General features: G+C 45.4%; 1 protein-coding gene across 3 annotated transcripts in view; it reads right to left on the bottom strand.

Moving 5' to 3' along the window:
• The window catches only part of MAPK7 (mitogen-activated protein kinase 7), a 517088-nt gene that overhangs the window by 92289 nt on the left and 401290 nt on the right, over positions 1–23509 (bottom strand). For all 3 annotated transcript variants that reach the window (XM_069651868.1, XM_069651869.1, XM_069651870.1), the window contains one exon: positions 19853–19980. In XM_069651868.1, coding sequence (XP_069507969.1) covers positions 19853–19980 — 128 coding nt within the window. The remainder of the gene's footprint in view (positions 1–19852; positions 19981–23509) is intronic.

The following is a 23509-nucleotide window of genomic DNA, read 5'->3' as shown; positions in this document are numbered from 1 at the left end:
TGATTGGGAAAGGAGGAGATTAGGTTTGTGAAGGAGGAGGATTTGGCAGAGTCCAGTGCAAAGGTTAGGGCAGCAAGGGAATTTTTGTCATCTAGGAGTAAGACAGGTGTCCATAATTTGTGCCAGCATCTTGGGTAACTGCAAATGTTTGACTTGAGGGTCTGCATTTCGGAGGTGATCCAAGGCTGAGGACAGTGACGGGAAAGTATGAGCAGGATAGACTGTGTCAAATGGAGTCGTATGTGCATAGTGAAAGTTAGAGAAAGCACAGTCACCTTAGGGGCATGATTAGGGGAAAGAGACATGTCCTCACATCATCAAGTAAGGGACAAGAGTCCTGCCTAAAACTCCTACTAGTCATTTAAGAGGGGAGATGAGTAGAAGGTGGAGGGACGAAGATGTTAAAGTGAACAACAGACCAGAGTGATCAAAGGGAGATGAGTAAATTACGACAGTGAATTCAAGAGAAAGACAAGGTCAAGAGAGTTCCCACCAAAGTGGGTAGGCTGGTGACAGAACGAGTGGTCAGAGGGTGGGAGTTAGGTTCAGTTCAAGTGTTTGCAGGGGGCTTGGGTAAGTTAAAGACCCCAAGCATGACAATGGGGTTGTTGGTATGAAGTGCTTCAAGGAGAAGGGTCAGATCAGGGAAGGAGAGGACTGGGGGGCTGGGGGTTAGGTGGGGTTCGATAGAGAGGAGTAAGAGGGAGGAGTAGAATAGTGACATATTCAGAAGAGTGGATGTCAGATGAGGTGGAGGGGCAGTGTGGAGGACCTTATGGATAAGAAACCCCACGCAGCCGCCCTTCCCAACAGGTAGGGAGGAGTGGGAGTAGGTAGCAGTCCATGTCGGGAGCTGCTAGTGTCGCAGTCATAAGTGGAAATCCAGCAAGAAGTGAAGGGTGATACGAGTCAAAGTGGTTAGGGATGAAAGAAGACTTGTTGTAGAGGGACTGTGCAATCCGGAGGCCAAGTGAAAGAGTAATAGGAGGTGGGGGGTGGGGAAGGGCTAGAGCAGGTGTTCAGTGGTAGGCAAGTGGGATAGACGAGGTTGGAGATCCTGGGAGCATAGGAATGCCTTATTTCAGGGGTGCGGGTGCAGGGTGGAAGGAAGAAGATGGAGAGGCCACAGAGTGATACAAATCTTGTACCACGTTGAGGATGAAGGCTATGTGAGAAAGGAAGGAGAAGAGTGAGTAGAAGGAGGAATTAAGAAAAGTCAAGATGAACGAAGGGCAGAAGAAATAGGCAAGTGAAGAACATGAAGAAAGGGGGCAGCCCAAGAGAAAAAGAGGGTAGAAAGGTGAGCAGGAAGCGTGGAGGGTTGGCTGAGAAAAAATCAGGGGTTATTTCGAGTTGTGCTTGAATGGGGCTATAGGTAAACGAAATACAGTTAACAGGCCCAAAACAGCAATGTTTCTATGCGGTAACAGAGGCTCTGCAGTGAATGGATAGTCAATGCAGGGTGGGGGTGGGGGGAAATCGCTATGCGTGGAAGCAACTGTCAGGCAAATAGTGAGTTAGCGAAGTCTTGGCATGAGCAGGTGTTCTGCCCATACCAGCCCAAACAGGCCCAAACCAAGAGCTGCCCGTTGCTGCTTTTGGTTCTTGACTGCAGACACCGGGGCTGGATGCTCAGGGAAGACTGAATAAGGGAGGCATTGAGTCACATATTCCTCTGGGTGCCAATCACAGTGCTCTAGATGGCTTCAACACTTGCAGAAAGAGGCCTGTGTGTTGTAGGTCCAGGAAGATTTGTTTTGCAGGCAGGACCCAAAAATAGTCCCCAGGGTCCACTGGCAAAGTAGGATTTGGCCAAGGAAAAAAATACATACTTTGAAAATGAACTTCCAGACAGTCACTTGTTGGTCTGGAAGCCAGGCACTGTGCTCGAGTTGCAGGAAGAGGGCAGGGTATTGTAGGCCCAGAGAGGTTTGTTTTGCAGGCAGGACCTTCAGATGCTGCACAGGGGAGAAGGAACACAACCCTGATGTACGTCCAATCGTTAGTGGGAACGGTTGGATAGCTGAAAATATGTCCAGTTTGTAGATATTATGTTGAGACCTGAAGTTTTGAAATTGGACTCATATGTAAGATAGACAATGCAGGTTTTAGATATCCTAAAGGGCATTGAATTGAACGAACAACTGATTCTGGTTACAATGGATGTAAAGAAGCTCAATACATCATCATCAGTTAGCTTTGAAAACAATTGATTATTTTTATAATAAATCTGCTTCTTTTTTAAACATGCAACAATGGTGAAAGAATTTGTGGCATTTACCTTGGAACATAATATTTATCTTTTTGACCATACACTTTATATACATATCAATGGGGCGGCGATGGGAGCATGTTAAGCACCTTCCCTAGCCAAACTCTTTATGGGGGAATTTGAATACACTACCATGTTGAAATACCCAGAAGTGACAAATAAAGCACTTATTTGGGCAGGATATATTGAAAGATATTTTGCTAATATGGAAGGGTACTGAGGATGAGTTAATAATATTCAACAGATATCTCAATACCAATCAATTTGGTATAGAATTGACTTTGGAAATGAGCACCAATATCATCTTTTTGGATGCACATATCAACATTGAGGATGGTGAGCTATGTACATGGAACTTTAGGAAAGAAACTGAAGTGAACTCAATCTTATACTCTACGAGGTGTCACAAGAAAAGTGTCAAATATAATATACAGATAGGTGAGTTTTTACGTGCCAAACGAAATTGTAGCAGAATGAACGACTATAACACTGAAAAAATCTTGATTGAAAAGAGATTTTTGGAAAGGGGGTACTCTACGAAAATCATTGATGAGGCTAAGAAAAGAGCCGATAACGTGGATAGAGATATGCTGTTAATCCCTAGAGCAAGATCGGAGAAAGAAGATAATAGGACAAGGTTGATTACACAATTCTCAAGGGGTAACAAGTCAATACAAAACGTTCTCAAGAAACATTGGCCTAGTCTGCAATAAGAAGGCAATTGTAGAAATTATATTGCAGGCAAACCAGACTTTGTATATACCAGGGCTCTTACGTTGAAAACTATTTTGAGTCCTAGTTTTATGACCAGCAATGTGACTTTTCACAAAGAGGCGCTATGGGAAGCCGGTTAATGGCTTCTTCAAGTGTATGAACTGCCCTATGTGCAAACATGCTTTGAATAACGTACAAACATATATTACTGGAGGCAATCAAAGGGTACAAATACAGGATTTAATCAATTGCAGAACTAAATATCTGATATACATTGTGATTTATGTCTGTAACAAATTACACGTGGGGTCTACCATCAGAGAATTCAGATTTTGCATCTGAGAACACTTTTTAAACAGGACCATCAACCCTGAGAGAAAATTGCAACTGCAGGAATATTGGGCTTTGGAACATCAGATGGACAATAAGGATCAGGGGAAATGTATTGGAGTGAAACACATACACTCAAGCAACAGATGGGGTGACCACAAACTAATCCTGAGACAGGAGGAGGTCAAAACTCATTTACAAATTATGAAGTACAATACACAGGCTAAACAGGCTAAACAAGGGTAAACAAGGGTAATGAGTTAGACTTTTTTTTATAAGTAAGGACGAATCCTATGGATAAGATTGTTTTTACAAACCATTGTATATTAGAAATCGATAATAAGATCATCAAGTCACTGGTTTGAAGCCATGGTTGGATGTTTAATTCAGAATCGGTAATAATATAAAAGAATGAAAGGAGTTATACAAACCAGTAAGAATACATAATAACATAGATTTGCATTGCTTAAGATTGTGCAATTGCACTCTATATTATGATCTGAGGAACCGATCCAGACACTGGACGGAGAGCACCTCCCAATGGAAACTAGTACTATTAGGTTGTCACTTTCTATAATATTATGCAGAGTGGAATCACAATTTAATGCTCTGTTAGTAATATGAAATGAAGAAATCCTTTTATGGTCAGATGAACCATGCAGGATGGACATATCCCGTTGCCATATTGTCAATTCAATTAACGTATTATAAATGTAATATACTGTTGGATAGTAACTGCAGAACTCAGATAATGTGAACTGTATGGATAATAAAATGTACACTCAGGAATAGTCAAGGTGATACCACCATATATGGCACTATATCCAATAATGTTTTGTCTTTAATTATGGTTGGGTTCTCCCACAACATATTATAACATACTTATAGATTGAGTCACCTTTCTTTAATAATCATTTTTAATTGGAACAAGGCTATCCAGCGCTAGATGGATACAATATCCTGCAGGAATATGGGATTGGGTTCATTAAGGTAAATATGTCCGGCAAACGTAATAGTGTGATGACGTCACAATGCATATGACATCACTGCGTCATGAAACGTCATGAAAAGTGATGGTATAAACACTGTACACAAGATGGCGGAGGCGATCCTACACGCGGGACGCTGTTGTCACTTGTGAAATATTGAGCAGACCAAACTGGTAAGTGGATTATCCAGGACTGAAAAGCTTTTTGGACATTTAAGTTTTGGTATACAGATAATTATAATGCACTTTTTTGGAAGGGCACTTGGCTTTGATGGTTTAGCTGGCAAAATTGGCACAGCTGGCATTGACGGCTTCAGCGCCGATGTCGACTGCTGTCGATGGCATGGAGGGTTTAGTGGGGGTCGATGGCCTGATGGGCATCAACGGCACGAAGATGTTGAAGGCAACGACGATCTCGACCTCGCCCATGTCTCGAATGATCCTTAGATTTTTCTGATCAAGGCCTAGAGGGCCCTCGATGCAGATAATGCCTTTTACCCGGGCTCGAGGGTGCGCGAGTTTTAGACCAAGATCTCTCCTTCCCGGCTTCCTTAGAAGGCTTGGTAGGAGCAGGATTTGTTTGTCAAATATTTTTCGCATTTCGATCGGAAAGCTTCCCATTCAGCTTGGTGTTGACTTTTTCGAAGGGCATGCAAACCTTTTGGGCGAACCGTCAGACGAAGAAGTCGGCGAAGGCGACCTGCAGTGACTCCTCTTCGACTTCTTCGAGTATGAGTGGCGGGAACCACTCCTTGACCTAGAATGCTTAGCCTTCTTCCTAAGAGGAGAGTCGCCTCTCGACTCATCGGTCGAAGGCTTAGCAGGTCGGGGCTTAGGGGACTTGGGTATTTTTCCTACCTTAAGTTTCCCCTTCCATTCCCTCAAGGCTTTTCCCGTCATGGACCGACACTTGGAACAAACAGAAGTATCGCAATCCTCCCCGAGGCACCACAGGCAGATTCGATTTTTAAACCCGGACTTAGGTGTCGACTGTGTAGACGAAGATAACATTTTCGAAACAGTCTCTCGAGTAACAACGATGAGACGCCAAATTTCACACAAAGCAAACGCTGTTTGTGGAAAAACAGAAAGGAGGCCAACGGGTGCGCGCGTGCTACATATACACTCCGATGAGATCACCCCCTACGGAGGCCTTTGAGGGACATCGACTCAATGCCATCGACACACAGCTCCCTCTGCCAATTTCTTTTTCCGAAGCAGCTGAAGCTGGACGATACATGTCAAAGATGAGGAATACGTTGGAGGACAAAATCCATTAGAAGAGAAGACACCTGGAGGAGCAGCAAAGGACTGTTGAGTGCATCAGAGGGAACACTTGTACAGCGGCGCTCCTGGGGCTACTACAGGGCAAATGTAATTGCTGGATGAACGAAAAAAGATGTGCAAGTAAAAGAGAACCTAAAGTGAGGGGTTGTATTGAACAATTCAAGCAAGTTGAACTATAAGTAAAAATTGAATACCAAATTGTATTGAATACCAAACTAAAGGAAAGCTTTGATGAGCTGAAGAATGGAATGCAAGCATGTGTGAAGCACACGTGGTAAATACTTAAGGACAAAGAACAAATCTTAAGGCATAAAGTGGAGAGCAAATAATGGACATTACTGAAGAGCATGAAGGTAATGTGGTAAAGGAAAGTGAGCACCACGGGCTGAATTGTATGAAAGAACACACTGTGGCAAAGCCAAGAGACTGGCAAGGAGAAAACACATTGTGGCAAAGCCTAGAGACTGGCAAGGAGAAACCAAAGTGAATGTGAACCAGAATACAGGAGCAGTGACATAAGAACCTGTGAGGGCAAGAACGCCTAGGATAATCGGTTGCGTGACCTGTAATGGGTGGACCGGGTGGTCCGACAACCGTGTCTAGACCGATGATACCATGTCTGTGAAAGACAAGGAACAATACAGATAACAATTCTTTGCGTATGAAAGAGATCGCTGAAGTGAAGGCAGACGAGAGCAATCTGTGTTAACTATTAAGGAAACAGAAAGAGTATAAAGTTGACCTGGAACCGGTGTTGAGTATTAAGAGACTGAAACTTAGTGTGAATTGAAAAGCTGGACAAGCTAATGGTTTGGGGAGGGAAACCCAAGACCAAGTGAACTTTGTTGTCACCTTAAGAAAAGGGAATCCCGAGGTTTTTACAGAAAGATATTGGCACCTTGGGGAAGGGAACCCCAAGGCCCCTTTTGTTTTGAACTAAGTTTTCTTCTTGGGAACGCCAAGCCCAACACCGTTTTGAGATTGCATTGGACTTGCAAAGGAGAACTTTGAGACCTATGAACCTGTGTTGTCGGCTTGGGGACAGGACCCTTGATGCCATTTCAGAACTGTGTTGTTTTCCTGGGGAAAGGAACCCTGAGTTTCTTGTTGAACTCTGTTGTCTTCTTGGGAAAGGGAACCCTGAGACTTTGTGGAACTGCCTTGCAATGCGGGCAATGCGGTTATATTATCCTTGCACCACTGCCACATAATGCCATTAAATGTCGGGTCCTCACAAATTCCAGGCATTGCCTACTGCCAAGTATGGTAATCATGCTGGGCAGTGATGCATGAGCATAATAATGTTGCACTCTTCTCCTGTGGCCTTGCTCCCATAGTTCCATACATGGTAGAGGACGGAGCAGCAATGCTGCATTCCTCTTGCTTGCAAGGGCAAACTAGGAGGCGACCCTGAGAGAGGAATGTAGATTCCCATGTTCCTTTTGGCATCTACAGTGTGACTATAGAGGCAGGTGCAGGAAGGGGAGGGATGATGGCATAGGATGCTCCCAATGCTGCATTTCTCTCGCTTGCAAGGGCAAACTAGGAGGCGACCCTGAGGAATGTAGATTCCCATGTTCCTTTTGGCATCTACAGTGTGACTATAGAGGCAGGTGCAGGAAGGGGAGGGATGCTGGCATAGGATGGCTCCTGTGTTCACGACCATTAAATGGAGTCTTATGGGAAAATGGAAAAATGCAGAGGCAGATAAAGTGGGTGGGGAGAGCAGGTCTCTATGCCCCCTCTGTAGCTGCTCTATGTGTAAAGTGGGCTCAGTTTATCTGCTCATCTTGTGTTGCTATGTCTTGAAACATACTGATCCATGGAGGCATATTTTCGCTGAGCGGAGGTGCTGTATTTTTCTGAATCATGAAATGTGAAAATACAACAAAAAGAACCTCATTTATTGCAGGCGAGCTAAAGATCAAAAGGATGGAGAATCCCAAGTTTTAAACACTGTAATATGCATTTAAGGTGAGGAAGGATAGCCCAGGGGCAACGTGTTTGTCTTGGAAGCAAGACAACGCAGCGCCACACAGGTTCGAATCCCGATCCTGCGCTTAGAAACCACAACGCTGGGGGAAGCTGTTGAGCAGCAACAGGAACAGCAGTTTAGTTGTGCGCTCTGGCCTTGCAATTATCCTTAACAACCAGGATTGGAGTAGCTGGTTCCTGGTGCATCTTGTGCACTATCTTGCTCAGGAGTGTGGGGCCTGAGGGGGTGCACCATAAGCAAATTTCCCTAACCAGTTCATCCACAGGGCTTTCCCTTTGGATGGTGGTTGGTGAATCTTGGACGTGAAGTATGGGCATTGCGCGTTTAGGCTTGTGGTGAACTAGTCTAATGGGGAATGACCCCATTGAGAGAAGATTGCATCTAGAATATCTCTGTTGAGTTGCCACTCATGTTGTTCTGGGTGAGGGTATCTGCTTAGAGTATCTGTCAGAGCATGGAGTTCCCCTGGAAGGTGTTGTGAGGTTAGGAACATGTTCCGCTTGAGTGCCCACTCCATATTGTTTGGGATAGTCTGAACAGACTTGGAGAGTGTGTGCCCCCTGGCTTGTCCATATAGAACATAGCAGTGGTGCTGTTTGTGAGGACTTGCGCTGTTTGATCTGTAAGATGTTGCTGAAAATCTTGTAAAGCTTTGAGAACTGCCAGAAGTTCCAGGAAATTGAGGTGATTTTTGGCTGTGTTGCGTGTCCACTGGCCGTGGGCTGTGTGGTAGAGGAAGTGAGCTCCCCATCTGGCGAGTGAGGCATCTGTAGTTAGGATCGCTTGGGTTAGTGGAATGCGAAAGGGTTTTCCTTTTAGCAGGTTGTCCTTGGCCCACCAGCGAAGAGCTTGTACCAGGGTTAGTGAAACAATCACTCGATCGCCCCACAGACCGTTTGCTTACATTGGGTGCATGCCGAGGCGTGCGTGCAGAACCAAGTGCATGCATGAGGCCATCATCCCAAGCAATCGCATTGCTTTGCGTACAGTTATCTGGTGACCGGCTTTGTAATGAGGTACTTGCTACAGTATGCTTTGTATCCTCTTGTTTGATGGGAAAGCCAGCTCCTCATCTGTCTTTATGATGGCACCCAGAAATTGTTTAATTTTGATGGGAACGAGACTTGATTTTTCTCACTGATGGAGAATCCCAATTGGAAAAGAAGGTTGATAGTGGGTGTTGTGTCCGCAGATTTGAGGAGACTCCCCGGTTATTAGCCAGTCATCTTGATAAGTGTACACAGGGATTGACTCTCTGCGGAAGTGCGCTGCCACAACTGCGAGCACCTGCACCTGCAGGAACACATTTGGAGCTCAGACGATTCCGATCGGGTGCACATTGAACTGGTAGTGTACTCCCGCTATCTGGAATACAAATATTTTCTGTGTGTCGGCAACATTGAAATATGAAAGTATGCATCTTTCATATGCAATGTTGCCATGTAAGACCCCTGTTTTAAGAGGTGTATTACCTCTTGGATTGTGGGCATGCAAAACTTTTGAGGTTTGATATATGCGTTCGGTGGTCGCAGATCTAGCACTAGACGCATGGATAGGTATTTCTTTGGCACAAGGAAGTAGGTTGAATAAATACCCTTGTTTACCTGATTTGCTGGGACAATATCTATGGTGTATTTTTCAAGCAGGGCGTTTACTTCTTCTAGTGGTATGCGCCGCTCTTCTAGCGTCCTCTTTCTGTGTCTTGGCGGGTGGCTAGGTGTTTTTTTTGCAAGAGTTCTCTGCAATTCCCACTCGCTACGGTGGACAGAACCCACTTGCCCGACGTAATCCCCGCCCATGTGTGAACGAAATGTAAGATGCGACCCCCTACCGGGGTGCCATGGGAGACTTGGAGCAGTGTGTCATTGCTTGGGTGGGGGGAGTCTCTGGCCGGGGAGCCTCTACCTTTTCCTCTGGATCTTTTATGACCTCTTTGAAAATTAGAAGAGGAGGCCTATCCCTGTGAGTAGCCCCAGATTGAACCAGGAGGAAAGTTGCATGCCCTGTCTCCAAAACCTCCTGGTGTTGAGAGGAACGCTGTTGGACGAAGGGTTTGTTGGTTAATTAGCTGAGGGACTAGTATTGTACTCTTCCTTCGCACGGTTAAGGGCATCTTCGACTGCCTTGCCAAAAGGGCATTAGGTTCCACTGGCATGTTCAGCAGGGTGGCCTGTGTTTGCAATTTAAAACTGGACTGTCTAAGCCAAGCATGGGTAAAGGTGCCCTCTGCAATGATGCAACCACATTATTTGCGGCATTGTGTTAAGAACGCAGCTAGATATCCGTCTGCCTTCTGGAATGGTGCTTAGTAGCTGAGACTTTAATGGTTCTGGAACCGCCTTAACCTGGTGTTCTAACTCGTCCCACTTAAGACAGCTATAACTAGCTAGGAGAGTGGTGTTATTAGCAGTTCTTGCCTGTTAGGCTGCTGAAGGTGTATCTCTTTCTCTCTATCTGGCAGGTCTTCAGCCGATGCCAGAGGAGTGCCAGCCCTCTTTCTAGTAGTTGTGAGGACAAGTGAGTCAGGTTTGAGCTGCCCCTAATGTACAGGGGGGTTTGTAGTCATTGGCTTGTATAATTTTTAAATGCAATGGTTGACCATGTTGTGAGGTTAGGTATAAGCAAGGGAAGGCTGGATACGCCTCAGGATGGACTATACAAGGGGAACGTGACCAATTACTGACTGTTGGACGTTACTAGCAAGATCTTCATGACACTTGTACTGAGGGAGTTGGAAAACTGGGCTGCAAATAAACAGGTGCTCAATTTTGCTCAAACAGGTTTCAGACCTGGTTCGGGCACCATGCAAAATCTGAGAGTGCTGATCAGTTGATAACATCACATGCAGCAGGAAGGATACTACTTTGTATATCGCCTTCATCGATTTCCACAGTGCCTTCGATCAGGTGAATAGGGAGACGCTGTGGGCCAAACCTAGAGCTTTGAACTGTCCCAGCTGGTTTTTGCATATTTTTAACCCGATGCACAGCAACACTTCGGCCAGAGTCAGACTAAATAATGAGGGGGAGGTATCTGACCCAATTTATATAAATCTGGGGGTGAAGCAGGGGTGTGTGGCAGGGGTGTGTGGCAGCCCCCATGCTTTACAATATTTATATCGCAGATCTCCTCCCTCGCATGGTCTCCAAGTCTAATTGCCTCCCTAAAATAGGAAATTATCCGATCGTGGGCATGCTAAATGCCGATGACCTGATCCTGTTTGACAGGACCATGTCAGGGATAAAAAGTATGCTTAATGAGTTGGCCCGCTATGCGACACAGCTGGGCCTGTCCATTAACTCGGGGAAAACTAAGATCTTGGTGATTGCTGGAAATAAGATAGACCGAACTGGAATTGACACCTCGCTGGGCACTATAGAATAAACCCAATCTCATCCATATCTGGGCTTGGAGTTTGAGGCATGGCCTAACTATGACCGGATAATCAGCAATAAAAAAAGCCGAGCTAAAACACTCATGCTACAAGCCTGCAAGTTTGCCAGAGGCTCGGCGGGGTACAGTATTGCCTGAATTGTTAAGCTTTACCAACTACGCTTTGTCCCGGCCATCCTCTACGGCCTCGAAGCACTTGCTATTCAGGACCTGTCATGGCTGAATAAACTGGAGGGCCATTATTGGCAAACTGTGCTGAGGCTAAGCCCGCCAAGCCCCATGGAATATCTTCGGCTAGAATTAGGTCTAACATCTTTAAGAGGTATGGCTCTTCGTGCCAGGGGGTCTTTTTACCTAAAACCCTGTGGAGAGCCAACCTATAAGTTATTGGCAATGGTTGGGCACAGTTACGATTCTGAAAGGATCCTGCAGGGTTTTCATTTGAAGACCCTGAATGAAACCCTATTTATGAAGATTGACTGGCCATTTGCCAAAAAGGGAGGCCATCACTTTTTTCATTTAAAGAAATCTTTTGAACACAAACTCAACAGGTGGGACTGGTGTAAGAATTATACACATCTGGCAAAGTTAAAATGATACAAGGCGGTATCACATGTTGTGCACCGCTACCGTAATATTCAACCTTACCTACAGCTTTGCCTGGCCCCTGAAGTTAGACAGTTCATTTTAAAGTTACACATAAATCAACTACCAGTAATGGCGGTGTCGTGCCCTCGCTTGATGGTACCCTTGGAACTTAGGTTCTGTCGAATATGCTGTAAAACTGATCAGGTGGAGTAAGCAAGACATATCCTTACTCAATGTATGGAATTGGGGGCTCTATATACACTGGGCAACCTGGTTCATTCCTATGAGGTAATCACTACTGACTCTTTTTGGGACTACTGTTTGAATTTGCATTCTCAGTCCAGTTTGCCTTATTTAGAGTCTGGCAGCAGATCATTGCATGAATGCCTGATTAATGAAATATTTGACTGTGGTGTTTGAGATATCACCCCACCCCCCCCCCTTCTCTCCCGACCCTCCTTTGTCTTTTCTCCATGAATCTGATCCATGATTTGAATTGAATTGCCTGATGTGTTTGGCAGCACTTGTAAGTGGAATGTGTCTGGCAGTCCAATTGAAGAGCCCAGATGTGCATCGCACATTATAATAATATACAGAAAATGGTACCAGGAAGTGAGGAAAACACTATAGAAAGAGGGTAAATGGATGCATGAATCAATTTATCATTTTCATTTTACTTAGAATTATGTAAAATACGATATTACAAATACATTTAGATCATTATAAAAACTTTTGCTACTAAGCCATTCAAAAACATTCATTCGGGTAATTTGCACATCTAAAAATTTTTGTATAAATATACTAAAGTGCCCTAAGAAATGTCATTTATTTCATTGGTACATTTCTGATGAAGACATACACTATCCGTCAAGTCGAAACTATTTTACCAACTGGGAAGCTTTTTCGTAAAGAAGAACGATTTGTTAAGGCACCAATAGTCGATATATTTTTTGGATTGAACTACAATTTTGTTATTTGCGTTTTTTGTAAATCTTTTTGAATTATTATATCCACTATGAAAAGAAATGTACCAATGAAATAAATGACATTTCTTAGGGCACTTTAGTATATTTATACAAAAATTTTTAGATGTGCAAATTACCCGAATGAATGTTTTTGAATGGCTTAGTAGCAAAAGTTTTTATAATGATCTAAATGTATTTGTAATATCGTATTTTACATAATTCTAAGTAAAATTAAAATGATAAATTGATTCATGCATCCATTTACCCTCTTTCCATAGTGTTTTCCTCACTTCCTGGTACCATTTTCTGTATATTATTATATGTTTCTACCTCAAGGTACCAGTGATTGTTGAGGTTCCCACCTCTTTTGGGTTGGTGTGCATCGCACATTAGCCATACTTTAGTCATATTTGAATGATTCTATATTTTCATTTTTTATTGCTGCACTGGTTTGCTGAATTAAACACACACTAAGTGCCTGTAAGAGCTTAGCACCACAGAACTATACGATATAGTGCAATACATTTTTGTGCTGCCCTGTACTGTACTTTTACTTTTATTCTTTTATCAGTATTCTTCTTTTTCTGTATATACATTGTATAAATCCAAATGTTGGATTATATCACAAACTTTTATTATTATTAAAGGGGAATGAACTGAGTGGCGGACCTCTTGTCACCAAGAACGTCCTCCAAAAAGTCCTTGTCCACCTGGGTCTCCTGGGTGTCAATATTGAAGTGATGGGCTGCTTTTAGCAGCAGCTCGTTATACTGTAGTTGATCGTCTACTGGAGAGTCTTCCACTGGCTGATCCTGGTGGTCAGGCGACTGACTGACATAAATGTTGTTATCGTCATCATAGTACTGATCTTGGCAGTATTGGCCTGCCTGGTCTCCGTAAGAGCCGGGGTCCTGAGACCCTGAGGGGTTGATAGCGTACATGTCCTGAGAGGAGTCTTGCTAAAGGGAGGCTGGCGAGCCCTGGACTTAAGTGCTGGGCTGCGAGATGTCAAGACGTGGCTTCTTGGCAGGGGGTTGTTGTTTTGTAGGCCCCGTTTGAGAGGAGTCCCTAAGAGACCAAGTTCTTCAGGGTGCCGGTCCATGAACTCTACAAAGCAGGACATCCTCGTCATTATTCTGTTAACATGTTCAGGGGTCCACTCAGTGGGGATTTGAAAACCTGAGGGGGTAGATGTGTGTTGAGAGGGTGTCTGATCCTTGTGCTGCATTGCACCTGTGATTATCTACAGGGGAGGAGGAACCAGCATCCTATGATACAGTGGGCTGGAGTGGCAAAGGCGTCGAGGATTTACTTCATTTCGACAGCTTTGTGTTCATAAGGGTAGCAGGGACACAACTTCTTGCATCTTAGGCGTAGACTTGGGGGACGCCGATACGCGTTTAGCTGCATGTTTTTTTTTCGGGCCAAAACAGGTTTCGATGCCAGTTGGGCAGGCCTGTCATGTTACGAAAGCGTAATCGATGGCCCAGACGACAGGGGAGGTTTAGAGGCTTTCTCCACAGACACTGCGTGAGCTTCGACGGTCGATGACTTCGCTAACAGTCGGCCATGGGTTGTGTGTTTGGTTCTACGTGATTTCATCGCCGTACTTTTCATCGCAGGGTTTTTTGCCGCAGTTTTTTTTTTACGAAAAAAACACTTTTTTTTTGTTGGGGGGTTACACCCACAAACCCCCCTTTTTTTTTTAAATCCCTAACACCCACACCCATTTTAAAAATGTTTTATCCCCCAAAAATTCAATGTTTTTTTTTCGAAAAAGAAACCACAGCAAAAAACCCAGCGATGAAAAGTGCGGCGATGAAATGACCGTATACCGTGTGTTTAGCGTGTTTGGAAGTGTTTGTGCTTGGTCCGCCAGGTGTAATCTCAGTCACAGAGCCGCGTGCCTGCTTAGTTGAGTTGAGGGCCCGCACATGGGTCCCGATGAACCTCAGTTGCCTTCAGTGTCACTCTGGATGCCGATACTGCCCTCACTCGATTCCCCCGTCACGTCGATGGAGGCTTCGGCGGTGTGGACAGCCCAGAGCTTGGTTGGGCAGTCTTTTAGTGTTTTAGAGTGGAAAGGTTTGCAGGACTTGCAGACTTTTTCTGGGTGGTCCCTGGGAAGACAGTAGTTGCACACTCGGTGCGTATCCTTCCAAGGGAATTTCCTATTGCAAGTAGGACAAAATTTGAAGGGGGTAATTTTCCATAGTAAATGGAAAGGGCAGGTTGGCGACAAAAGGAAAAATAGGGAGGCAGAACAGATATTCTGTAAAGAGATGCAACTATATGAAACCTCCCTCGCTCTCCTTACTGTAATGGCTGAGGCCCGAAAATGCCCGTGAAGGCCGCAGTGTCTGGACGTCGAGTCAGTCAGGCGTTGACGACAATGGAATTGTCCGCCGAGGGTCATCGAGCTGTAATGATGCAGCGGCAATGGGCGGACGGTAAATGATAGAAAGAGAAAGTCTCTGATTAAACTTTAGTTAGTCAAAGACATCAGCTTGAAAGGAATTCCGCGCAACCTGCGACAGACCACGATGGCGGAAAGAAACATTCTGAGGGACATTGACACGTGAAGGACCATGGGTACAGTAGACGTCACACTAGGGATATTATTACTAGCACACCCAGTCAATGTCTGTTTTTGAGTTTCGAAAACAAATCTTGTAATACTTTGCGACTACCACTAGATGTCAGACTATGCAGAGCATGTGATCTCAGCAGATCCACAAGCCTCAGATATATATATATATAGGTAGGGCTGTGCAGGGTGGTTTGGGATGGTAGTGTAGGGAGGAGGAGGAGGAGGAGGAAGGGGGGGACCACCCCATAACAGAAAAAAAGATCTACAATAGGTCAATCAAAATGAGTCAACCAAACCTGCCACCTGCAAAATTCAAACAATTTACCCATATAGAACACTCTGAATAGGACACCAGCTGGTGGGACACTACAACATGGTAGCCATGTCAGAGAGGGTCTTATTACAGAGCTGCCATTGTCCACAATTACGCTTTTTTCAAATGTAGCAGACAACCAAAATACATTTTCAGAAACTACCACTAGTTGGGAGGACGTGATGGTCATAGAAATTGTAACAATGATTACCTCCAGTACTTCAGGTGGGTTCTTAGTCTCTTTATTGTCCTTGTCCTGTACTCCTCCGCAAGACACAGGGATGGTAGGGGACACAGCTGACAAGGGAAACACTGGGCTCACCCCCACACTCATCTTCTCCGCTCACAACTTTCTCTCTGACCAACCGTCGCCCAGCAGAACACTTCCACCCAAACATTCCACCAGCAGATGACCACACACACACTGCTACAGAGAGCTACTCTGCAAGCCAGATTACTACACTTCTCCTCCCCTAGGAAACAGGTAGGCCATATTAACACATAAGCCATATTACTACACCCCTTCCTTCCTGGCAAAACACGAAGAATGATTAAGGTAATCAGACCAGCACGAAACCTTAACATCCAAACACAACACAGTACCAGAAATTCTGCAACACAGCGGCAGCCTATGCACAGATTCCCTGGTAACTCAAATAATGGGAACCACACAAAAGGAAACCATTTGCAGGACAGACCCGGACCAAGTAGAAAATGCCAACGACACGCAACCGCAAAACACAACTCACCAATCCCTCGGTCAACACCTTGAGGCCTCAAAAATAATAAACAGAGCACTTACGCCTGTCCCGAGCTGCCCCTCAGGACCTAGGGCTGCCACCCATAGCCAAACTATTGTTAGCAACACTTACACAACTACCTAACCAACTTACCCTCCTTCGCACAAAACACCTTCCACTCCGGTCTGCCACCCCAAAGTCTCAGAGCTGCCCCTCTAAGCACAAACCAACCGCCCCCAAAGGAAGCAACAACAAATGCCCTACAACAACCGAGGGACCCACGCAGCACAACCCTGACCGCAGTATAAAGAAGAACCACATCCACAATTCTGCTATACTAACACAACCGTTGGCCATTTCATCTTCCTAACATAACACCAATTCAAGACACACCAGTAAGACAACCTAAATTACCGAAACACGAAATCAGGAAATAAACTGGCAAAGCTAAATCCAAAACCATAGTAACCCATGTCTCGGCCAAAAGGCCAAACACTATGGACGATCAGAAAAACTTAACAACCCAGGCATAGCGACAGACTGAAGTCAAAACACGCTATGAAAACACTACAGCAAAACAAATGCCCTGAGAACAACGCCCACGCCAAAAGTGACCAACCCTGATAACCCTCAGGCACTAATGACCACACACCTACGCCAAAGGTGACCAGCCCTGCTAACCTTCAGGCACTAATAACCACAACACTCGGGCCAATAGCGACCTACCCATATAACCTTCAGGCACTTAGGACCATAACACACAAAATACCATAGTGACCTATCCAGGGACCAAACCAGGCACTATGAAACCTGCAGATCAAGAGATCAACATTGCCCTGAAATACACCAAAAACATAGTGACCTACCCTGGCCTAAACCAGGCACTACATAATAGACAACAGTCCAATAAGGACAGGCACACCTAGTACCCTAAACACGATACATGGGCACAACCTCTCAACCCATGACCATACACACCGCGACCACTACGCCACACATACAAGGCGCTAAAATGCTAATGCAGTAACAACAATGTGACTGCAGGTGCGCCAAACTACTTGCATGCACCCGTACACCGGACACACCCCAAAAACTGATATCAAGCATGCACAAAATTACATTTTGATATCATTGCATAATAAACATGAACGTTGAATGCAGACATCATGAAAAGCACATGTTCAAAGCTAAAAACTTTGCATAATACATGTGAAGAAATTGGATGATGACCCCCAGCACAGCCCACAATTTCAACCGGCTTGAACTCCTGGGCACCAAACAATGTCAAATGTGAATGGAAGGCAGTGCTCAGGTGACGAAGGTCACAGAGATGCATGTTCCTGCATAAGTAAGTTCACACCCCAATACACACTCCTAGGGGTTAAAATTACTCTGAATAACGTTCCATCCCCCAGAAGAAACACATCAATGGCATTGAACAATAGCACTTGCAATATAAATTACATTACAAACCCCCTCCCCCTCACCTGGGAGTTGCAAAGCAAAACCTAAACCCACATACAGAGGGTCTAATTCCCACGAAAGGCCACGACACAAAGACACCACAGGGGATTGACAACGGCCTTCAGTAACACCCCTATCCTACTCAGGAAGCTAAAATGGGAACACCCAACAACTTACCCTCTAATATGGGCCACAACATGTATACACTCATGCTCGCGCACACAGCCCAAAACACTAACCTGACAAGAAAATGCCCCATGGCTAGGCTGTAAAAAGAAAATGCTCCACTACTCCAGCACCAACGGAAAGGCAAACACGTAATGACAGCCAGCGTATGCTCCACCTGCGCAAAACTCTTGGGCCAGGCCTGCGATCAGCAACTGTAACGAGAAACTCCTTTCCCGTCTGTACAAAGCCACGGACACGAGCATCAGCACGTTCCCAAGTCAAATTCCCAAGTCATGACACGCGTCCCCCGACGCACTCATGTTTACATTCAACAGGAAGAGAGGGTGGAACCCTCGCACGTGACTGACTGGAAACGCCTCCACCAGCCCATATGTCATCATTTCACAGTAAACTGCAGTCCCAACAACTTCCTTCGGGACAACTTGCGGCAGCCTCCACAAACACCTCGACAAAGTCAGAGACCAGTCGCAGCGTTGCCTTCAGTGCCACAAACAAATGTCCCTGATGGTAGATCGGATTACTTTCACCGCGGCTTCTCCCTCGTAGTCAGCGGCGGCCGCGCACAGACCCCTGGCTGTCTGGGACACCGCAGCGCAGGTCAGCGCCCCACTTGACAGGACCTGCCGCGACACAGCAGAGAAATGTGAGGACCTCTCTTGAAGGGCGGCGCCGCATACAGACCCTTGCTGAGAGGGAAAAACAGCGCAGGCCCGCTAACCGTTGCAACAGCTCAGGACCTCTTTCATCCGAGACACGTGGCGCCACACTGGGCTGGAGTGCGGAAACAGCGCTCAACCACCCGCCAGGCCATGGGAGCGCCAGCAAGGTTGACGGCTAATTACCCGCCGCCGCTACACATACGGCAGAGCTGCCCCTCCCGGCTCCATGGCAGCGCTGACTATCGCGCCCTATGAAGGGCTCCAGGCACGGACCACATCAGGAGAACCTAAACAGGATCTCGAACTGCACACGGCGGATCATCCGGACCGTGGGCTGGTCCTCCGAGCTCCTACTGACAAAGGTCCAACGCTGCCCCTCAGGCACTGCAAGACAATCAAATCACAGGCCTCGCAGGGGCAACGCTTCCTGCGGTGGGCCAACCCAAAACAGACCCGGCTGGGTGTGGGGGGACATCATGGGGGCGGTGTTCCAGGAGTGCTGCACCCCCCCGCAGCGCCATCAGAAGGGCAATCCACCTACCATCCCATCCTCGTCGCCAGCGTAACAATGATGACCTCCAGTACTTCAGGTGGGTTCTTAGTCTCTTTATTGTCCTTGTCCTGTACTCCTCCGCAAGACACAGGGATGGTAGGGGACACAAGATGACAAGGGAAACACCGGGCTCACCCCCACACCCATGTTCTCCGCTCACAGCTTTCTCTCTCTCTGACCAACCGTAGCCCAGCAGAACACTTCCACCCAAACATTCCACTAGCAGATGACCTCACACACATTGCTACAGACAGCTACTCTGTAAACCAGATTACTACACTTCTCCTCCCCTAGGAAACACATAAGCCATATTAACACATAAGCCATATTACTACAGAAATCAATAACAAATGTTTCAAAACCCCCAAGTGCCTTTCTCTCCCCAGTTTGGGGTGTACCCATCAATACATTTGCTTGAGTGCTGTGCTGTCTGCTGTCCTGATGACCAATCTCGCCTTTCGCATGCACAGTCGCTGCTCCCAACTCTCAGTTAGGACCTGCATGTTGTATGGGTTCCATGTGAAAATGACCCAGAAGAAAAGGCAGTCATGACAAAATGTCGCCGGGAAAAGGCTGTGGTACAGATGCAGTTATTTTGTATTTTCCCCCAACCCCATTATACGTTCATAGGGAGCGGAGGACACTTGTTCCGTATAATGGGACTCAGCGGCTTTATGTACGACCACAGACTTTTCCAAGCAGGTTTTTGTCATGACTGCCTTTTTTCAGGGACATTTTCACTGGATACGGTTTTATGCCCATTACCTATTCCAATCCCCCTAACCCCCAGGCGTCAGTCACCCAGGCCTACCTCTCACGGCTCTCCCCAACCATCTCAAACGATTGATTCAGGAACTCCTCCAGGTCAAATCCCACTCCGTAGCCAGCACCACTGCCTTTTGGGGTGACCGAAAAGACAGGTGGGAGGATATCTTCCACCTACAGAAAGAGCAAGAACAGGCACCAACAGTTAACTACACATATGCTGTAGTAAAAAGAAGTCCGAAAAGAGCACACAATGAAAACAATCTAAAAAACATACGCGGGAACAGTTAGGATGGCTTATGATCACACCTGCAACATCATTCTATTCGAGGTATGCTCTCCTGAATGTTCTTGTTAAATTGTAGACACAGAGTAAAGGTGGATTCTTCAGGAAAATATGCCTTGCCAAACATACGCACTTTCCATGTATGCCAAGTAATTTAAAAAGTAAAGTTAGTTGCACCTGGATGGCGTCTTGTCCAATACTTGTAAAAGTATGTTGTGAAATGTTAATCTTCCATAAACAAAGTTGTATGTAGTCTAAAATATACTCATAGGAAACTGTGCAGCAGCTTCTCATGATATCTTCCTTTAGTATTAGACAGTGGTTTATTGGCACTATAGCCCAATCAATACCAAAATATTCTGGTCAGAGAAAGTATGATATTTATCAAGAAGATTGCTTTGCCCAACACCATACATGGCCACAATTAAGTATCATTCCAAATAGCAACCATGTTAATGCTACTATGTATTTCCAATCTTCTATCATACCTGGTGATATGATATGATAGCTTATTTATATAGCGCCTTTACACAATGTGCTTCAAAGCGCTTCAAGGCAAGGGAGGGAACAAGGGAAAATACAATGACATTCTTACAGGCCATGAACATTAAGGGTGTGAAATTAACGCTCATACTCAGCCTGATGACATTTCAGATAGTGCAAGAGCGAAGACATAGATAAGGAATGGAGGGGGAGAGTGGGAAGGAAATGGAAACAGACAGCTGACTACCGTACTAGGCCTGACAACATTTCTGGTAGAGCCCGAGAAAAACAAAAGGTGAGGGAGAGGGGTGCAGAAAGGGAGGGGGGGGAACAAAACAAGTGACTATCGTACTAGGTGTGACGACATTTCAAATAGTGCTGGAAGTGGGGGGGGGAGAAACAAGCAAGGGCTGGGGGGAGGAGACAGACGAGGTTGCTATCCTACTAGGTCCAGGGACAATTCTGATAGAGTAAGTGCATAGAAGAAAGTAAGGGGAGGCAATAGGAAAAGGGAGAGGAGAGAACAGAGAGTAAGCAGTCAAAAAATGCATTACCAAACTACAATATAATAATACAGGGCAAAAATATTCAAGTGGCTAGCTACTAGCCAGCAATAAAAGTCACTCACCACCACAATTATACACATATGCACAGCTCACCTTTTCTTACTCGCCAAGAGTCAAATATCATTGCTAAATTAACATGATGAGGTATGACATGGATGTGTTAACTTGACATTCACGGATGGTCGCGTGATAAGCGTGCCAAGCATGGAAAGCTGCGTTGCCTTATTAATAGACAATCACATTTCATCTATGTTTGAAGGAGCGAACTTCCATAGGTTGGGCTGAAGGCACTATATAGAGACTTGAAGCCTATAATGCAGGGTTAGCTTAAAGAGATGGTATTCAATTTCCATCATCAAATGATTTCACATACAAAAAGTAAATGGCAAAACGTTTAAAACTAGCTCCAGTACGAACCGTGGGGCCTGTCTACAGGGGCTGGGATGTTCTGTACAATCCAACAATTGCCCCCATGCCACCTTGTCATTCGTGTCATCTACACAAAAAGTGCATCACGGCAGCTTAAAAAGAAATGTGAACATGTGGATTCCTAAAATACATTTCATAAGAGTACTTGATATAAAAAAAATTAAACAACACAGCAAACCACTACAACATTTGATGTGAAAGTACAGAACAACAATATTGTGTGACCGATGTATGTGTAGAAAAACAAGTTTAATAAATAGTAGTGCAAAATTAATTAACAACAAAGCGAACCACTAAAAATTAGACAGAAAAAAATGTTCATGCATACATCTGCATTTATTCAAGAGACAAATCAACCATAACCTCCAACAATTAAGAAATTAAACCAAAAATGTGAATATGCCAAAAGTAATAAAGTAGTTCAGAACAGACAATGAGCTTCATTACAAGGTCGGCGGTAACCTGCCAGTATAAGAACAGACAAGGGGCTTCATTACGAGTTTGGCAGTAGCCGTGCAGCTAAGTCGTGAAAATACCACCAATGGGCAATTAACAGGGTATTCCGACCCCGGCGGACCCGGTAATCGCCCATTGCCGGGTGCCGGTATTCATTACTCCCCATTCCCATTTGAGCCCCATAGGGCTCAATTGGAACGGGGAGGTCGGATGCACCTGCACCATTCATGAATGGTGCCGGGCAACAGACATGGTCTGCTCGCGGGTGCTGTTCCGCCTTCCAGGTCAGACCTGGCGGGCTGACAGGCACCCGCGAGCAGACTCTTAGTTTGCCGGTCTGGTAACAGCGGTGCCGGTAGCTTACCGGCACCGTTGTTACCTGACCAACAAACTTGTAACGAGACCCAATAAGCCTCATTACAAGGTCAGCGGTAAATCATCGGTTGCCGCCAACCTCGTAACACTGTTTGCCGTCTGTGATCCCGGTGCCACCTTGAAATTACAAGGCCCAGCGGCACGGGATGGCAGGTGTCAGAAACTAAGTTTTAGGACTCCATGGGAATGGGGACACGGAAGCACTGGCACCGTTGCAAACAATGCTGGTGCTTCCATGAAAACTATGCCTGCAGAGGGCCGGTGCCCCCGGCAGGTCAGACATGCCGGAAGCACCGGTCCCCTGCAGGCATTCTCGTAGTCTGGCGGTCCGGAAAGAGTGCTGGTACGTTGCTACCGGCACCCTTATTTCCAGACCGTCAGACTTGAAATGAGGCCCAATGTGCAACTATTAAGAGTTAAATCTCCAGAGTGTCTAAAGTAAGACAATTTTCATGTCTAATTTTAAGGTACAAAAAAACTGTCCAACATGGCATCTTTCGACCACCGGGTGCACCAGATTTCTTTCCACACCTGGTCTTCATCAGGTACTCAAAATGAGAACACAACGGTATCACACCTATTCCTGATGGCATCTGTGGGGTTTTAAAATTGTGCATGTGTGAAGCAACCAACATGTGGCTGTTGCACCCAATGTGTTGGGGATAACAGGATGTTAAAACATCTGGTTAGGAGCAGGAAGGGCTCCTTTAAAGATATGATTTGTAAACCTGAATTGAAGAGAGACTATGCCCACACGTTGTGTGGCTAGATCAGCTCACGTACACAATGAATACAAGTTCAGTTTCTTATTGTGACCTTCGAGCAATAGTCTACATATGCTGATTATGACAGAGAAATACCAAGTCCGTTTTGTCAAGCATCTTGACATCGAGATATTCAGGTCTATGGTCTCCCACTTTATTGTTCCCCCCTGTATTATGACCTCTCTTCACACATTTTGAATCACCCCCAACTCGTATTCAATATACAATCTGTGACTATGTCACCTGTGAATCTTTGGGCACTGTCAAGAGAGTGTTCTAATGAAGCCGGGAACTGTAACAAGCAAGCGGATGCTTCGCCCACAGAAGATGGGGGCGGGTAGGAA

Source organism: Ambystoma mexicanum, chromosome 3p (genome assembly GCF_040938575.1).
Source record: "Ambystoma mexicanum isolate Mex_15411 chromosome 3p, UKY_AmexF1_1, whole genome shotgun sequence".
In the NCBI taxonomy this organism is placed as follows: Eukaryota; Metazoa; Chordata; class Amphibia; order Caudata; family Ambystomatidae; genus Ambystoma; species Ambystoma mexicanum.
The sequence above is the reverse complement of the archived record's forward strand: the minus strand, read 5'-3'. Positions and strand labels throughout refer to the sequence as shown.